Below are 20,541 nucleotides of genomic sequence, written 5' to 3'. Positions count from 1 at the left end.
TAAACTCTTTGTACTCTGTATCAAGTTCACTATTGAACTTGAATCCAACAGCTACGGGGAGGTCTGGAAAGTTGTGGTAAACACATAAAACAAAAATGTTTTTTCATATAAATTTTTTTTGTATAAAAAAATGTTTTTTCATAAAATATCTTTTCTTTTAGGATATATAAGAAGACATGAAATTAATTAATTTTTGTTCTAGGTGTTTATCAGAACTTTCCAGACCCCCCCCGTATCTACCCTTTTGGGATACCTTAATCGTTTGAAATTCTATAGGTCATGTTGAATTTTCAGTTTATCGATAGCCAGCCATATTATCGCAGAAGATTAGTATTATTATCAAAAGTCTTCTTACATGGAACTCATGCAATCTGCTCTTATGATTCCCTTTTGTTACCTGATTTAAATAAAATTAAAATCATTCTAATGTCTAATGGATACAACAAAGTCCCCATTCAGAAAATCATTGATAATTATTACCTGTCGGCCAGACTATAATCGGATGTAAAAAGAATTTCAGTACCCTACCTTTAAGAAACTTCTGAACTTAGATGGGAGACGAATTTCATCATTCGGTGTGAGATCACCACCCTACTTATTGGAGGCCTGAAATGGCAAAGTTCCATGTTTGTGCTCTAGAGCAACGTTTCCAGATCAGGCACAAAAAATTAAAAAATTAAAAATACCAAAAATATATACAAAAATAGGGGGGAAAAATCTTTAACCTACCCATGGTACGAATGTACTGTAGGTTCACAAGTAAACCTTTTGTGGGGGGTGGGGGGGGGCAGCATAAATTCTTTGCAAATTCAGTCTGTATACTTCCTTCAAACCAGTTTGCAAATTGTCTTCGTTCTTTCCATTACTACCTCTCCTTACTGTCAAGTACCTTCATATCATCTTTGCTATTTTGGACAGACTAGCCATTCTCCTTTAATTAGAATCCAGGAACATCAGGACTGTATTGCATTTTTGGAATCTGATGAGACCAGTCTTGCTTCTCATGCTATTGACATTGGGAACAGAGCTCTTTGGAACCAGAAGAAGATTCTTCATTCCAGTAGGTTCATCATCATCTTTTCCTTGAAACATGTGAGACACTACAAAATCTTCTGCACCTTAACCCTGTTTGACTGTATGCCGATCTCCACATTTTGGGAAATAATTATTATTAACCATTCATATATTTTTTATCTGCACAAACTTTTACATTTGTTTTTACTTTTACTTTGAACTCTAATAATGTAATTTTGTCAACTCAGTTACAATTGAGACATGAGCTAGTAAGCACATGCAGCATTCTTTGTCCTTATGATTCATGTTTTGAATGTAGTTACCAGTCTTTCTCCTTGATGATGTCCTTGTTACATTGGATGAAATATATGGAAGTTTTTGAATAAAATTCAGTATTTTTTTCCTACATGTGTAATCCATATGGGTATCTCTAAATGTTGTCAAGCCAGGCTGATATTACATGCATCTAAAGGAATTCATCATGCTCATCCCTCACATATGGCCTTTCCAAAGTACACAAACCTGGTTATCCACTACATCTGATAGCTTATTGCATTGGTTCTCAGCTGAATACTTTCAAATCTTTTTCAAAATTCAATGGCCAGACCAACTTTTTTATTAAAAACAGTATTGATTTCAAGGAGAAATTAAAACTTATTCGTTTGCTGTATTTTGAAATTATGGACTTTTGATGTGGTTTCTCTATTTACAGACACTCTCCAAGAAACTGTTCAGTTTTTACAAGATGATTTTCTTGAGGTTGTTGTTAAATTCTTTAAATTTACCATTAATCCATGATACTTCAAGTGGTAGAACAAATGTATCAGCAAATAGAAGGAGCAGTCACTGACAGTTGTATCTCACCTGCTTTGGCTGATTATTTCATTTGCATTTGGATTAGCATTTGGAAAGCCAACTTTTTAACACTTTTTTTTTTTTTTTTTCATTATTCTAAATATCTGGCTATGTATACTATGTTTCCAGGCTGGAAACATACAAACACATCAACTTCACTGTTGAACTTGAATCTAAAAACAGTCTTCCCTTCCCTTACTGGACCTTGGTAATCCATGCAGGCAGTATTGAATTTTTCCATTTATAGGAAGCCTTCCTTTCACCGACAGTTATATCCACCCATCTTAACATCATCATCCTTCACAAAAGATAGGTGTTATAAGAAGTCATATTTGTTTCAACAATGAAATACTGTGAGTTAACATCATCAAAAGTATTCTTTAAATAGAGGAAAATTCACATAAAAAACTTTATTACTGTAGAGTTTTTGCCTAAGTATCATAGGCATCAATACTAGATCAGAGCACAGCAATTAAAAAATTACAGACAATTCTAAAAATCACAATTTTTTTAAAGAAATATTTTAAAAAAAGTATTATGTAAACCATCGGATCTGTTTAAGTTAGGACTATGAAGAAATGATATTTATGAAGGACTTTTCTTGTTCCAATAAAGCGTTGATAGCATGCTCTGCATATCCAGATTGTTCAGACTCATGGTATTTGATATAAGACTTTTGTTTTTCTAGATGAATAAAAGCAGATCTTCCAGTTTGTTCAAAATAGCATAACCCATAAGAGCAATGAATCTGGTAGAAGCCTGGAAAACGGAGAGGTGGAAGTTTGTCCTTAGCAGAGGCATGAAAGGTGAAGATTTTTCTGATGGGACAAAAGGCAACGAAAATATTCAGGTTTTAAAACTTTCACTATGTGTTCAGTAATGCCATGCACATAAGGGATAGGAATACGAGTTATTTCTTTTGTACTGGAAGAGGTAGAGATATCATAACTATTAAAAGATTTTTTGATGAAAGAATCCTAAGTTAATCTGAAGAACATAAAGAATGAGCATGATGAACTAAGTCTTAATATTTCCAGCCTTTTGACTTGCATGGTGATGAAGTTCAGCGTGGATATAATGGCCTGTATGAGTTGTCTTCCAAAAAACTGAAATATATAGGATGAAGAATTAGAAGATCTAATTGGTTATTTACTTATTCTTCTAAGGTGAATTGGATCTTGGGATGAAATGCACTTAATTTGGAAAGATAGGATGAGTCATTCCAAAATGCAAAAATATCATCCACAAATCTGTACTAATGTATAGGTCTAAGTGGAATGCTATCAAAAATACGTTCTCCAAAAGTGTTCCATGAAGAGGCGAGCAACTAGGAAAAATAGGAATGCTCATGGCTGTTCCTTCAATTTGCTGATATAATTTGTTTTTAAAGGAGAAATAACCAGAATGTATTACAAAATCAAATAATTTAACAATACCTGAAGGAAATTCTTCTTGAAGTAACTCAATGGTGTCAGATAAAGGAATATCAGTAAACAAGGATACAACATCTAAATTAACCATAATATTGGAAGCATCCGGATGAAGATCAGAAATTTATTTTTAAAATCCAACAGTTCTAGTTGAAGTAGCAAGTAAATCAGAGAAGAATTTAGAAATCTTATAAAGTGGGACATCCTATACAGTCTACGACCAGCCTTAATGACGTACCTGGTTAATAAGCGTTTGGAAGACCGTATAATCTAGGTGGAAAATCAAAGAAGGTTTTAAGCTTTTTCTTTTAACCTTCGGCCCAATTAGAAACATCATTGATAAGAGAATTAAGTCTGTTTAGCTGACTGTGGGTAGGATCATATGTGAGGGGACTATCAGTTGAATAGTCTCAAAGCAATAGACATTTTTCTCTCACACTCTTTTTTATCTTGAACAATGGCAGCTTTTCCTTCATCAAACTTAGTAATAATTAAATTGTTATTCAATGATTTCAGTGCTTTAAATTTAGAGAAAAGATTAGGATGCAGGGGCTACAAAAAGTTTTATAAAAAAAGAAATATAAATTCATTAACAGAATTATATTTCTAAAATGTTGTAAGATGATTCAAGTTATTTCTACTTGTTGTAAAATAAAAGAAGTTTATAGGACTCCTAAAGCCCATCGGATTTACTTAAAGGCTAGCAGATTACTTTTAAATTTTCAACTTTATGAAGCTAAAAAATTTTTAGCTCTTAAATATTGAAATCAATTCTATCAAGATAGTTATTGAATCTGTATTAGTAGCTGAAATTTTTATATCTATTCTATATATTTCATCAACTTCGACATCTTTTAATGGTTCTCGTAATAATTTAAAGCGTAGTTTGAGTCACTTGTAAGCCCCTCTCTAGAACTAGTAAAATATCTGTGGCATGGATAGACTTGTCATGAATATTTCTAGCCATCCATTGACACAGGATGAACTTTCTGTTTTATAAAAGGAGATGATTTTGCTGTTTCTCTCAATAAGGTACTCCTTATGGACTTTTTTTCACAACATAGTCTTTGATACTTATCTACAAAACCAGCTGACAGGATTTTTTTTGTGCCAAGCCTCTGTGTCCTAATCTTTCTGTCTCTAAATTTAAAGTGCTGAAATCATTGAAGTATAAGAACAATTTAATTACTAAGACTGACAAAGGAAAGACTTGTTCAAGATAGAAAAGAGTATGAGAGAAAAATATCTATTACTTCAAGAATATTCAACTTATAGGCCCCTCACATCTGATCCTACCTGTAGCCAGCTAAATGGACTTAATTCTCTTATCAATAATGTTTCTAATTGAGATGAAGATCAAAAGGAAAAAAAAAACCTTCTTTGATTTTCCACCTAGATTATATGGTCTCCAAAAGTTCATAAGCCAAGTACTCCATTAAGACCACTCACAGACTGTATAGAATATTCCACTTTATAAGATTTCTAAATTCTTATCCTTACTTGCTACTTCAACTAGCACTGTTACTTCTATAAAAAAATAAAAATTAAAAAAAAAAAAAAGTTTTGGATTTTAAAAATAAAATTTCTGATCTTCATCTGGATGCTTTTGATACTATGATAAGTTAGATGTTGTCTTGTTTACTAATATTCCTTTATCTGACACACTGAATTACGTAAGACGAATTTCCGTCAGATATTGTTAAATTATTTGATTTTGTAACACATTCTGATTATTTCTCCTTTAAAAACAAATTATATCAGCATATTAAACGAACAGCCATGAGCATTCCTATTTCTCTCACTCCATGGAACACTTTGGAGAACATATAACATTTCACCTAGACCTACACATTAGTACAGATTTGTGGATGATATTTTTGCATTTTGAAATGGCTCTTCCTCTGAATAACAGCAATTTCTTTTTCAAATTATGTATATAATATTTTTTTTTTTTTTTTAAAGACAACTCATACAGGTCACTATATCCACTCTGAATCTCATCACTATCCTAGTCAAAAGGCTGGAACTATTAAGACTAGTTCATCATGCTCATTCTTTATGCTCTTCAAATTAACTTTTACAGAAAGAATTGCTACATATTAATTCAATCTTTTAATAGTTATGGTTTCAATCTTTTAATAGTTATGGTATCTCTACCTCTTCCAGTACATAAGAAAGGTCAACAATTTCCTAACTTATTAAACACACACACACACAAGCAAAATGAAGTTAGGAAAGATTAGTAGATTTAAAAAGTACTGTCTCCCACAAAGAGGACAGATGTAGACAGTTGGCTCTTTTTAAGTTAGGACATTGAAGTGAAGTTTCACACATTTCTTTATAAAGATATTCTATGAAGAAATGATATTTATGAAAGATTTTTCTTATTTCAATAAATCAATAAACTCTATGTTTGGAATTTTACATTGGCTACTCAGGTGGTGCTTTTTAGAATTGTCTTTATTGTTTATTTCCTATTTTCTGATCTGGTGCTGACAATGTGCCTATGATATTCAGGCAAACAGTAATAAATTTTTTTACATGGGTTTTGCTCCTTTTTTAGAATTCTTTTGAAGAAGTCTTATACACAGAGTATATGGTATAATTTGTTCTTCACACTCCTTTTCACTCAGATGAATTAAATAAAATATGAATCATTGTTGTGTAATGAATATAAAGAAACCACCATCTAGAAAATAATTGTTAATTATCATCCTTCATATCTGAATGAAACCAATCACAAACCTATATTTGTTAAAAAAAAAAAAAAAAAAAAAAAAAAAAAAAAAATGTTATTGCAAAAGAAATGTTTGTGATGTTTCACCTCCTCTCATTACACATCATCCATTCAGGTGCACTACTTGGTATAAAATAATAAATAGATATGCACTTGTGAGCCAACCAACATTAACCACCTAGCCTATTGTCTGGCCAGAAATAGGTCTGGTTGGCTGGAAACAGGCTGATAGTGGCAGTATCCTGGTTTCAGAATTGTTTCATGGACATTGCTGATGGCTTATCATCTGGTCTTCTCATCCCCCACTGAACTCACATTAACTGCTAATTATTATATGTGGATTGTTTCAGACCATGTATCAGTCTACAAGGTGACAGTGTATCCCTGTGGATCTAGACTCTACCAGCAAGGCAAGCACCCCTTCTCACAAGGCTTGCATTGTGCAAACATAGCTTGAAGAACATATCCTAGCATTTCATGTGCTCCCCTGGCTGCCTAATTCTCCCCATTTGAATTTTATCAAACGTTTTTGAAATTATGTGGAATGCAGTATCTGTTAGTCAACACCATTGTCTTGCTGTCCATTTGGTCCAGAATATTTCTGGACACCTTTCGTTGTCTAGTGGAGTCAGTGCCAAGATGGGTTTAAGCAGGGGTTGTCTTGGCAGAAGAGAGACTCCATGTGGCAGGTAGTCATAATGTTTGAACTTATGATTGTATATTTTCTTGTTTTAACTAATGGTCAGCACTTTTTTTTGTGTGTGTGTGTGTGTGTGTGTGTGTGTGTGTGTGTGTGTGTGTGTGTGTGTGTGTGTGTGTGTGTGTGTGTGTGTGTGAAATAAACCATGCTGGCATTATTTGTTAACTTCACTGTATGTTTTTCTTTTACTGCCAAGCTGAAACATTTTATTCTACTTTTGACATTAATTATAAGCAGTACCAACTTATGTAGGTTCTTTTACTATTTTAGGGACCACTATTGATTTATTCAGAGGAAAAGCTGCAATAAGAGAACAAGAAGAAGAAAAATATCCTACTCAGTTATCTAAGCAGATAAAATTCGGTCAGAAAGCTCATGTTGAATGTTCTCGCTTCTCACCAGATGGTCAGTACTTAATCACAGGATCTGTAGATGGTTTTATTGAAGTTTGGAACTTCACAACAGGAAAGATAAGAAAAGATTTAAAATACCAGGCTCAAGTATGTCATTTTACAGTTTCATTGATTAATGTTAATACAAACAACAATACACTGGTTTTCATAAATTACGGAACAAAGAGAAATCACAATAACCCAAAAACCGTATGATGAATTTTTATGTAATTCAGTGAAAAGCAGGATGATTTGAAAGATATACTCACAAAAATTGCAAATAAATTGTTTAATTCAGTAACAAATCGATAGATGAAGACAATAATCAAAACCAAGAGGTTAAAATGAGATTTTCAAAGTGCCTCAATAATGAATGTTGTTCTACTCTCATAGCAATCCAGTGCTTAAAATGATGTTCTATTTATAATGATATCCAGGATGCACAATTAGCAATAACCGTTGCTCCTGCACAGCTCTCCAAAGTCTCAAGGTTCCGGGAAGGGAGTTGAGAGCAGGGACATATCTAATTAGAGCATCCCAGACATATTCAGTAAGATTAAGGTCAGGAGATGAAACCTCTCTGGACCTTCATATGTGGGTGCAATATGGGAGACATTTACAATAATCTCTTTTTTAAAAGACATTGATTCATGCACATTATTGTCTTGTAGGATAAATGTCTCCCATATCGCACCCACGTGTGGATGAATATTTCAGGTCCAGGACCTTGTCTCTATAAGTTGAAGTATATATCTTTCTGCTTGGAAAGAAGTCAACAGACAGCCCCATGAGCAAGATGCATCGTGCCATGTAAACGAATTGTGTTTGTAACCAATATAAAATGGAGGAATATGATGCTCCCAGATCAGTGCAACTGTGTCCAGATGAAATGGCTGCAAGAAGGAAACTGATGAAGTTTGAAAGAGGTGTTGTGATAGGATGCCATGTTGCAGGCCTATCTGTTCAACAAATCGGGACATCCCATGTCAGCAATCAGTGATACTATACTGTGATGGAAGTGCAGGGAGTCAACTACAAGTGCTTCCTCAGTGGACGATCCACCATACTCACCAAACATGACTGTGGAGTGCTACAAAGAATAATATACGAAAAACGCCATTCGTTGGCTGACATGTTGAATGCGGAGTTCCAGGCATTGACTGGAACATGAATCTGCACATGACATGCATTTCCGAGGTAAGACCACAATATGCTAGCTTCACATTACCCAAACAAACATGGAGCATTGTCTTCAGTGGTGCAAAGGGCATGTACAGTGGGATGTGGAAGCTGGGAAAGCTGTGTTATGGAGTCTTGAATCATGCTACTCCTTGTACCAAGCAGATGGATGAGCATGAGTGTAGCGGATGCCTAGTGAATGTCTCTTACTAGAGTGCGTAACCCCAGCTATGAAATTTGGAGGTGGCCTAATGGTATGGTCCTGTTTTCCTGGTGTGGCTTTAGACCTCTGTTTGTGGTTCTATGAATATCAAACTCTGAGAGGTATATTAACATTTTGAACAATGCAATTGCTTCCTTTGTAGCATTTCTATGGAACTGACCATTGTCTCTTTCAGCAAGACAGTGCATTATGTCATAAGGCTGCTGCTGTAACTATGTGGTTTATGGACATGAACATCACCACATGACTGGCCTCCACAGAGCCCTGGTCCCATCCAGGGCTCTGTGGATGGGACCAGGGCTTGAACATCTATGGAATAAACTGAAGCATTGGGTGAGGTTATTGGACCTCAACAACAGTCCAGGACCTCATTACATGCCTACAGGAAGAATGGTCCAAAATTCCCATTGATTGCTATTATCATATACTTGTATAAAGTATGCTCCATAGGACTGTTGCAGCCATCACAGCCAAACAAGGGTGGGTGCCACCATGGCTGCTTTTTCCTAACATGATGGTGGCTGTTGACTACTTTCCAAGCAGTGTATTAATTGGTGTGTACCCAGCCGAAATGCTTTCCCAAGCCATCAGATTACTTTCACCATAAGTGTCCCTTTTGTGTGGCCCTGGTTCTCTCTATTGATCAGAGCACACCTTTATATTTGTTAAGGTTGGGAGAATTCCAATACCAAATGGCTTTGAAGAATTCTCCCAACCTTAACAAATATGGTTGCATTAATTTGCCAAAAATTTGGGAGATGGTTATCCTAAGAAAAACTCCTGGATAACTGCTGTTTTTTTTTTCCGTTAGAGGGCACCAAAAATAGGACTTTAAATCTTTGCAATTATATTGTTTCACTCACTCACTGTCGCGTTTACAAGTGTGTTGTGCTCTGATGATGTTGAGTTGAAAATCAGCGAAATATAAGCTTTAATAAAACATCTTTGTTGATAAAAGTGTTTGTGGTGTTGTTAATACCATGAAAAATAAGTCATGAATAACCATCAACACCTAAGCTTATCTGTTAAAATGATAAGCTGATATTCAAGTTGCATCACATGGGTCTGGATGCCAGATTGTTCAACTGGATTCAGGATTGGCTGTCCGATAGGTATCAGAGAATTGTGTATGGTGGAGCAATATCAAAGGGGCAGAAGGTTACAAGTGGGGTTCTACAGTGCTCAATACTGGAACCTATATTGTTTAACCTTTATATCAGTGACATTTTCCGTGGATTGCAAGGGGATATTCGGTTGTTTGCAGATGATGCGAAGCCGGGAAGGGTTATTAATAATAGTGCAGATGTGGTAGCCCTGCAAGAGGATTTGAATAAGCTAGATAGATGGGCAAATGAATGGGGGTGTCAGTTTAATGCAGCAAAATGTAAGGTCTTGAGGTTTGGGACACGTCGATGCGACGCTGCATAATCTATGGGAGGAGTTAAACTGGAGGAAGTAGGAGAGACAAGAGATCTGGATTTGATGCTTGATAGAAACCTGAAACTTAGGGGACACTTTGCAAAGGTAGTGAAGGTAACGCAGAGGATTGCTACAATAATGAGGACGCTGACCTGCAGAGATAAAATGGTCATCATTCCGTTGTATAAGACTGATCACACCACACTTGGACTATTGTTCTCAGATCTGGTCCCCAGGATTTGAAGGGGATAAATTAACTGTGGAAAAGGTACAAAGGCAGATAACAAAGATGGTGTCGGGACTCTAGAATGTTAGTTATGAGGATCAGCTGAGGGAGTGTGGACTGCAGAGTTTGGTGGATAGAAGAAGGAGGGGTGATATGATTGAGACTTTTAAACTGTTGAGAGGTGGTTACAGGGAGTTGACACTGGGGAATTCTTTTGCTGGGTTGAACAGCAGGAAGGAGTCATTACAAGGGGGCTATCCGAAGTTACGAAAGGAAACTCTGAAAAAGAGGGTGAGGAGTGGTTTCTTTGCATGGAGAGTGGTTGAACCATGGAGTGGTGAGAGCAAGAACGGTCAATGCATTTAATGAGTGGTATGATAGACTTTGTGTTTATGAGGGACCTCCCTCAAAGAGTCTTGATAGATTTGTGTTTCTTAGAAAGGACCTCCCACGATGAGTCTTTTGACTCCATGAAAGCCTGAATAATAATAATGATGATGATGAGGTGTTGTGTGTTTTTGATGTAGGAGGGGGAATGACCTACCAACTCCTTGAGTGTTGCAGCTAATTTTTTGGCTAAGTGATAATTCTAGCTATTGATCCCATTAACTATAGGCCAGAATGGTGTGTTTTCTTTATGAATTTTTGCTAGCCCGTAAATTCTTGGGGAATGAGCGTAGTGCCGAAATAGTTTTTTTGACCGTATCTTCGGGCCGTGTGGTAATTGACTTAAGTAGTTTCTCTGTTTTCTTTTTTATTCTATTGGTTGGTTGTAGTTAATGAGTTGGTATGTGTTATTGTCCGAGACTAACAAATTCATTTTTACTACATAAGTGGTTCAGTTTAAAATAACAGTGGCACTTACTTTATCGGCTGTAGTTATTACGATGTTCGGATTTGACTTTAATGATTTTACTGCTGTTAATTCATGTTTTGTTAAGTTGCTTGTTATTTTTTGGGATGAATCTTAAGCCTTTTTCTATGTTACAAGTAAATTCAAGTTTGTTTATCGACTTGGGTGCTACGCCAAAATTTAGCCCTTTATTTAATACCGATAGTTCATCTTTGTTTAAAGCATTGTTGGATAGGGGTTAACTATTGTTAAATCATGAATGAAGGAGAAAATTTATTATACTACATTTCATTCAGATTTAACAAGTATCAAAATTCTCGGAGAATTACTTGTATATTGGTAACTGTGAAATTGATTGTAAAATAATAATAAAATCCATGATTAAAAAATTTCTGTATGTGTTATAAGATTAAGTGCCTTTGTGAATACAACAGAGGTTGAAAATAGGTGAAAGTATGCCAAAGTTTAGATCAAGGTTACAGAAGAGATAAGCGGATTAAAAACATGTCTGGAGGCAGTCGTGTACTCAAAGTCTAAAAGGCGCGCGGGAGTTTCCTGTTGACACTCAAGGAGGAGTGACTGCACAGAGTGCAGAAGAGTTAAGTGCCGGGTAAAAACAATGACGTAGTAGGGTGAATATCACAGCAGTGAATATATAGAGCTTGGCAACGCCAACTCAGGGCTCTTTTTCCATCTTGTTCCTGTTGTTCCTGTAGAAGGAAGTTCGAGTGCAGCCGAGAAGGACGATCTCCATAAACAGCTATGCAGTCTGACAGAGATCCAGCGCGACTGTAGGCCTGGGCGCAGCAGTATAGTCAGCATAGACCAAGATGATATGCCGATCCCCGCAGACCAGCTTCACCTACATTGAAGGAAGTGAATCATGAATTATTCGCTAGCCAGTCCTTTCTGAAAGCAGTAAACCGGAGGAAGAAACAACAAGCTGTAAGCTTGTTCCTGTTGTTCCTGTAGAAGGAAGTTCGAGTGCAGCCGAGAAGGACGATCTCCATAAACAGCTATGCAGTCTGACAGAGATCCAGCGCGACTGTAGGCCTAGGCGCAGCAGTATAGTCAGCGTAGACCAAGATGATATGCCGATCCCCGCAGACCAGCTTCACCTACATTGAAGGAAGTGAATCATGAATTATTTGCTAGCCAGTCCTTTCTGAAAGCAGTAAACCGGAGGAAGAAACAACAAGCTGTAAGAATAGAGCAGATGATTGAAAGAGAAAGCCAGAATGATCCTAATGCCTCGGTAATGTAAGAACTTATTAAATCTTTTGTATATCCAGGAATGTTAGATTGTAATGAAGACAGGAACGGATGAGTTATTGGACTTTTGAGGTGTAATAGAACTTTAGCATCTGATCCACATATAGAATGTGTTGTAGCCCTGTATATGAGAACTTGCAAGGTGTTGTAATTGAATATATAGTTTTGTTATAGTCAGTTCCTGAGACCAAGATTTGGTAAATGATTACCTAAGAATGTTAAGTAATTAGAAGAAATTCATAATGTATTTAGTATTAGATATTGATTCATGTTTAGAAAGATTAAGAATGCCCAGGTTACGCCTGCATGATTGAATTAGTTTAGTTAAGTCATTGTCAGTAATTGTACCATAATTTTTAATGAATAAATCCTTTCTTGTCAACTTATTAGCTTGCCTGATCTATGTTCTTAATACATCACTCATAAAGTAGAACCTGTGCGAAACAAAAATCTTGGGGATAGCCACGACTGCAGTAAAATTGAGACACATAAGTTTTGTTGAAATTTGGAATTGAAATTGTATGAATATTGAAGATTGTGCCATTCTAAGTGTCCCAGACGAGAAGCTTCTCTAGTCTAATAATTTTGGATGGTGCAGCATTAACAAATAAATTTTTCCATAATTAGAAACGGGGTTAATACCAGAATTATAACAAAGGGATTGGCTCTAGCCTGAAGCAGTGTCTTTGTTAACAGTATGGTGCACCATCATTCAATACGTTTATAGCAGCTAGCAGATAGAGAAATAAAAAGATTTGTATGAGTAAGGAATTAATGAGAATTAATAAAAGTTAATAAACATCAGTCACATAACTTAACACTATGTTTCTGTTACTTGTGGGTAATTGGTGGCTCCTGTTGTTTCTTGCTTCTGATTGGTTGTTATCGTTTTCCCTCTGGAGAAATTTGAATATGGTGGCTGGTTTTGTCAATCTTTTAGTCTTTGAAATTTGGAAATTAGGTTTTCTTTCTTCGTTTGGAGGATATGGTTCGCCGTGTTGTCCATAATCTTTTCCAGGATCATCCAGATATGTGTTTAAGTAGCTTGAAAGTTCAAATTTTTCTTTTTGTAGCTGGTTTTGAGTAACGGATAAGTTCTTTCTGGTAACTTGGATTTGTTCTCTTAGTAGCACTTTCTCCATGCGGTGGTATATTTGTTGCGCCTTTGTTGAGGTGAATTTTCTCTTAAGCTTGATGCAATTCAGAATGATGTTGCTGTCTCTACACCATTTTAAAAAACGGTGACCCACTCCCTCTGCTGGCCCACTCTGGAGTATACCGTATTTATTGCACTTCTAACATACCATATATAGGAGAAACAGGATGCACAATTCAGACAAAAAGAACATAAACAACACATCAAATATAATAATTATGGTAAAGCTGGCCTTTCGGATCATGCCCTGAACACCTTACATAGAATTGACTGGAAAAGTACTAGTTGTCTACATCACCAAAACATAGTATGAACACAAATTTAAGGGAGCCTGTGAGATTATTACCAACCACCCCAATCTGAACAATAATGATGGTCTAAAATTCCCAAACATATGGAAGGCATATATTTGACCCACGGAACCTTCCTCTCTAAGAGCAACTATAAACAGGACTAGAAAATCCATGATCCTAAATCAAAAATAACAATTGTAATGCTAAAAGCAGGACATCACTGTCACTGAAATAAAATTATCTGTAAGGAAGAATGTTTATTCATGTTTTCAGGAATAGAATTTAGCTTAGTGTAGTTTATAAATAATTAATTTTTTTTTTTTTTCACCAGAGGTCATGCCAGTAGAATAACTTGTGATCAATTCATTGTTTCTCTAGCTTACTACATGTAATGTAACTTAGCTTGTCCTGTATATTTGTATATGCTCCAGATGATGATCTTAATATGAAGATCGAAATATTGGGATACTAAAAGAGTTATTTATAACGCGGTTGTAAAGTTCATAAATTCTAAAATGAATGCTGATCACCATGTAACACTAAAAGAAAGGATCATTTGATGGAAGTATATAGACAATATATTTATAATGTGGAAGCACGACTTTCTGCCTTGCAGCAGTTTCTCCATTCTCTTAATTCTTTCCAACCTAATATAAATTTCATATTAGAGTGGAAGAAAGAAAGGGAACTTCCCTTTTGATGTTCTTATTACAAAGAAATTAGATAATGGTAAAACCTGCTCATACCGGGCACTGTCTTCATGCTTTCTCCCTTCATCAAACTAGGCATAATCCACACCTTTAAGAACCAGGCAACTTCTGTTCTAAATAAGAATGAACTTCAAAACTCTTTTCCATATCTTGGTACTTAATGGATACTCCAAAAACATAGTCGACAAGATATTAGTTTCAGATAATCCTCCTCTTTAAAACCAGGGTATCCAGTGCAAGAATTTAATTCCCATCCCATATATTCTGCTCAATGCCCCAACATATGAGTAGCTTTTCATCAATCATTTCCTGTCTGCTGCTGGATGAAGATCTTCCCCAAAGTCCTCCATTCATTCCTATCTTGAGCCTTTCTATGACACTGAGTTCCTGCCATCTCTTTGGTCTTTCTGTAGCTCTCTTCCCATCTGTAGGATACTATTTTGCTATCAGTTTTGTCTGTTTTTGAGTGTTACTTCTTCCAATATGACCTGTCCATTGCCATTTGGAGCTTTTAATAGCTGTCTCTCACCCTAGTCTTAGCTCTGACCAAAGTATTGAGCTTTCTATCTAGAATGGTAATACAGAGTAGTGATCTTTTTTTCATTTTTCTTTGGGTGATCCTCAACTTGTTGGTCAAGTTTTTAGTCAAAAGTCCCTGTTTCACTTTCATATGTAAAAATAATCATAATTTAAAATTCTGAATATTTTTTCAAATTAGTTATGTTAGTATGTTTATTAGTTTTGGTTTCATAACATGCATTGTTTAGGCACTTGCGATGTGTCCATTATTGAAATTATTTTGTCAAAGTGATATGTAAAGCATTTAAAAAGTTTATGTACTTACTGGATTGAATAGTTGTATTACTTTAAAAAATTTTATTGCAGTTTAAAATATTAAGTTGTGTTTTATGAAGACATTTTCTTGTCGCTAACGTAGTCTACTTGTCAGCCATTATATTTAGTTTCTCGCTTGCCAGTTTCATGGTGTGCACATGCTCGCCAAGAAGTTTGATATGTGTGATTGATGAGGAGACAAGGAGGATCTGAGGAGGTGACAAGAAGAGTGTTCGGTATCAGGGTAACGGAGAGTAAGCAAGAGAGTGTTCGAAAAGAAATTGGAACACAGGCCGGCAAACATTTAGATTCGGAGGAAATTGAGTTTTTTTATTTGACAGTTGGAGGAAATTTAATATTATATTCTGAAAAAGGAATCGTGGAACTATGAAGTTTCAAAGTGAAATAAGTATTGATAAATAAAAGAAAATATTGCTATAGATGTTTTAAAGAAATATTGGAGGAAACACTAATTGGCAGATTTGTAGTAGATTCCGAAAAGGGAATCGTAGAACTGTAAGTTTTTTTAAAGTGGAAGAGTTAAGACTGTCAATATGCATTACTGAATAAAAGAAGAAATTGCTATTTATGTTCTGAAGGAAGTTTCGAGAAAACTCTGATTAGGAAGTTTCATCTGTATTAAGTGTATTAAATCTAACTGTTATTTACAAAATAACAGTTAGATTCGTTAAATGTGTGCTACATAAGCGATGAGAAAGGATCCTATGAAAATGAAGAATAAAGTCATATATCTTTGGAAAAGGGCCTTGACAGAGAAAGAAACTGACTGTGAACATTTTGTCATTGTGAAAACAAGGTGTTTAGTCTAGTCTTAAGTGTAAGTTTATTTTTAAAAGGCCTTGGATCCAATTAATTCTGTAGTTAGTTATAGTTTTGTAAAAGTTGTTTGAAGTGTATGTATATATTGTTTTTGTTTAATTAAATGTGCTTATTTTGTATTTGGTCCTGAGTCAGTGATTTTTTTTTTTATTTTGAAAGAAAGAGTTAAAGTCATTGCACCAATTGGAGTGAACCCTTGTGCAATAAATAAATATAATAAAAGCACTCGGAAATTAAAAATAATTGTTATAGAGAAATCTCATAAAGCAGAGGATAGACCGACATGATTAATATTGATTAAAAATCTTCTTTATATAAACACACATATCATGACCAAAAGTATACAATTGTTGAATATTTTTCTTGTTACGGCTGAGGGATCTAACAGATAATCTTAGATGTTGATGGTTATTCATGACTTATTTTTCACGGTATTAACAACACCACAAACACTTTTATCAACAAAGATGTTTTATTAACGCTTATGTTTTGCTGATTTTCAACTCGGCATCATCATCAGAGCACAACACACTTGTAAACGCGACAGTGAGTGAGTGAAACAATATAATTGCAAAAGACAAAAGATTTAAAGTCCTATTTTTGGCGCCCTCTAACGGAAAAAAAAGCAGTTATCCAGGAGTTTTACTTAGGATAACCGTCTCCCAAATTTTTGGCAAATTAATGCAACCATATTTGTTAAGGTTGGGAGAATTCTTCAAAGCCATTGCTGACTCAAAAAATAATCTTTCAGATCTATAACGACTCCTAAATAGTACATTCATTTTCCTCCATCTAATCCTGTGTGAAGGAGTGTCCAAAGCATGGTCTGCCAGTCCCGACTTGCCATAGTAATAGTAGTGAATGTGTCTTTCATGTTCTTCCAGGCGAATGTTCACTGATCTTCCTGTTTGCCCATAATAGGCCAAGTCACAGTCACACGGAACTTCATACACTCCTGGGTGTGCTAAAGGGTGAAGTTTATCCTTAGGCGAGCGGATCAGAGTTGCCAGCTTGACATGAGGTTTGAAAGTGGTGTGAAGGCCATGTTTCAACAATACTTTGGCTATCTTTTCCGATGTATCTCTGATATAGGGAATAGAAATGGTCATGTTGTATTCTTGTGTATTAGGGGAGGGCAGAGTAATGGGCCTGTGTAGTATTTCAACTCTGATGATGCTGAGTTGAAAATCAGCGAAATATAAGCGTTAATAAAACATCTTTGTTGATAAAAGTGTTTGTGGTGTTGTTAATACCGTGAAAAATAAGTCATGGGCTGATTGGGATGTTTGCTTTGAGTACATCATGATGTTTTCCAAAGTCTCTCCAAACAAGTTGAATTCTATGTATGATTTCTTCTTTACAGTCACCCTCTACTGTGATCTTTTGTCCTAGGTAAACATAGGAGATTACTCTATCAGTTTCCTGGTGTTCCATTTTTACTCGCTTTTTGGTAATGCATGGTATTTATTATACATTATTTTTTGTTTTATCTTTGTTTATATTTAATCCTTTCTTTTTACTTTCTGCATTCAATTCAGTGATCATTTGTTGCAGCTCTTCTGCAGAGTTTCCTAAAAGAAACAGTCATTAACAAATCATAGATGATTTAGTTCTTTCCCATTTACCATAATTCCTCTATTTTTCCAATCCAGGTTTTTAAAAATTTCTTCCAGTGCTGCTGTAAATAATTTAGGTGAAATGTCATTCTTGCTTACCTAAGCCAGACAAGCTGAGTTTTGAAATAAGAAAACATTGGTAATGTGGATCACTAATCATGCTTTGACTATAAATCACCCTTTTAACTGGGATACAGCCATTGTGCCCTATTTAGAAGAAAACTTGATTTTCTACATAAATCATGGAATCTGTGGCAGTAATTCACTTATGTGGTTCCCTCAGCAGAAACCGATGGTTTATTCGAATTAACATCTGGACATCACTAATCAGATCTCGTGACATAACAAACCTTAACTTCTCCAAAAATTGTCTAAAACTGCAGAGAACAGTTGACAAGCCAACATGCACCACTGGTCGCTGTAGTAATTTAATTTACATTCATTTCTTCTAATGATTCATATATGTTTTTAACATTTCCTTCTTCATTTCTTCCAAAAAAAGAGCCCTGATGAAGCCACCAGATTATAGGTGTTTGTGAAACTAGTTGGTTTGATTATTACTTGGTGTACTTGTACTTGTTCAATGACTAATAAACATTCTCTAGTACTTATTTGTATTTCTTTCTTTTTTAATGCAGTTTAAATAACAGAAGCCTGCCTGAGAGACAGTCATTTCTTAATGGCTGCTTAAGTAAGATAACATCCCAGTTTTGAGATATTATCCTATTTAATACTCATTATTATGTTAATTAATATTCTGCAGTGTAATGAATTTTTGCTTTGGGCTTTAATGGCATTGCTGATTGAGTTCTCCTCATTCTTGTAGCATATAATTTAGCATGTGCTTGAATTTTAATAGTTATTCTATTCTTTTTAATTATTTTTACTTTGACTGGTAATTATCATTAAAAATTGTTTTCTGTGTAAGTATTTTCTGTTTTTATTAATATTTATGTCTGCTTAACTTATTTTTTTTTTTCACCAATATTTTTTTCACATCATTTATTGTTTCCTAGTCTTTTGAGGAATTAATAAATGATTTCACTTTTCAAAAAAAAAAAAAAAGAAAAGAAAAGAAAGAAAAGAAAAATAATGCATATAGTGAAATTTCAATCTTTAACTTTGTTAGAATTATTTCAAGATAAACATAATTGCTTTAAAAAGTTTAGTCATGTGTGCATATATTTTTAGTTGTTTTATTTTTTCTGCCATTTTTATACAGGATAATTTTATGATGATGGACGATGCTGTTCTATGCTTGTGTTTCAGTCGGGATTCAGAAATGTTGTCGTCAGGTAGCCAGGATGGCAAAATTAAGGTTTGTAAAAGTAATGTCATATACTCTGCTCATTTATTTATTTGTTTTACCTATTATGCTACAATAATTTTTTTTTTTTTTTTTTTTTTTTTGCAATGATAATTTATAATTACGCAGTTGCTTTTTATAACTCATGGATGTTTTTTGCAGTTCATTTTTGATTATATTTTTATATGCATTAAATATTGAATATAGTTGTGTTAAAGATGGCAGCACTGTTTTGCCATCTCTTCACCGGATGGTGCTGAAAGTTAGTGATAGTCTTGGGACAGCTATCTCTGATTGGCTACCAATGGAGATTGAACTGCCCATTCAGTCTACAACAGTTTACTACAGCTCAGCTACCTCACCTACTCCTTATACAAGTTCTGAAACTTTCAGAAACGTTTTTTGTGTGTTTTAGTTTTTACCAAGCTTTGCACAATCTTTAACTAAGATTCAGGCTTAGTTGGTTTTTAAGATATTGAAATTTATTTAACCTCAATGCTGAGCTCAAGTTATCTCAAGCACACTTTTGCATTTAATGCAAAAATGTGCTTGAGTTGTTTTCTGAAACAACTTTTAAACACATTTTGAATTTTTTGGGCATGTAGGTTGATCATCTATTATAAATATAATTTAGTTAAACTTAAGCACTTCTCTGTCTTCATATGCTATCTGGAGAAAATAATTGCATTTTTGTCTATAGCAGGAGACATCTTCAAGTCGATGTATTACATGGTCATTGTTTTCCCATGAATGGTGAAAATAGTGCAAGGTGTACATTCTCACCATAGGTCATTAAAATTTCATGAAATTAACAGGAAATACAGTTAGATCAGTCTGCTAATAATGAAGCCTCGTTGTGTAATGGAAGAGCCTCTGTAGCTCAGTCAGTATAGATGCCTTTTGGCTGTAAAGACCTGGGTTCGATTCCCATCCAAGACGTGAATCTGGTCTCTTTCGACTAAAGGTGAGAGCCAGTCTCATATGAAGGTAGCGGTTTTTGTCGCCCAGAAACTTGGGTTTTTCATCTCCCAGAACAGGCAAACCGTCCCTGGTGAGCACTCACATCTACGGACATTGAAAAAAACACCAGGAGGCATAGGGCCAACCACCTTATCTTTGAGATGGCCGTGGTTGTGAAGTCCATAGCTAAGAACCTTAATGGTTCATGAAAAGCTTAAGACAAGACAAAACAATGTGTAATGGAAGACAGTATGAATAACATGAACATTTGGCATGATGATTAGTTCTGCTGAATCTTTTTGTTAAGACTTGAGATATATAAAGTTTTGTTTTTACCTCTTGCACAAAACTGTTCTAACTTCTTAGTCACTGTATGAATAAAATACAGGGAAAAATACATTTGCAGATTTTCATCCGACTCTCATGAGAGAAATTTGTCAAATCTTCCATGCCAAAGGCTATGACTAAAATGGAATATGCATTGCCCAGTGATGATAAGTTCTACCCCATCCCCTTCCCACCTTAG

The 20,541-nt window shown here is 35.0% G+C and overlaps 1 protein-coding gene across 1 annotated transcript in view; it reads left to right on the top strand.

Annotated features, from left to right (window-relative positions):
• Positions 1-20,541, top strand: part of Smu1 (Smu1 spliceosomal factor) — a 178,470-nt gene that overhangs the window by 78,453 nt on the left and 79,476 nt on the right. Inside the window, exons 6-7 of the mRNA XM_090393980.1 lie at positions 7,007-7,236; positions 18,972-19,067. Of these exons, the coding sequence (XP_090250106.1) occupies positions 7,007-7,236; positions 18,972-19,067 (326 nt within the window). The remainder of the gene's footprint in view (positions 1-7,006; positions 7,237-18,971; positions 19,068-20,541) is intronic.

The sequence above is a fragment of the Typopeltis vanoorti genome, chromosome 1 (genome assembly GCF_054136105.1).
Source record: "Typopeltis vanoorti isolate ZY-2024b chromosome 1, IOZ_Tvanoo_1.0, whole genome shotgun sequence".
NCBI classification, from domain to species: Eukaryota; Metazoa; Arthropoda; class Arachnida; order Uropygi; family Thelyphonidae; genus Typopeltis; species Typopeltis vanoorti.
The sequence above is the reverse complement of the archived record's forward strand: the minus strand, read 5'-3'. Positions and strand labels throughout refer to the sequence as shown.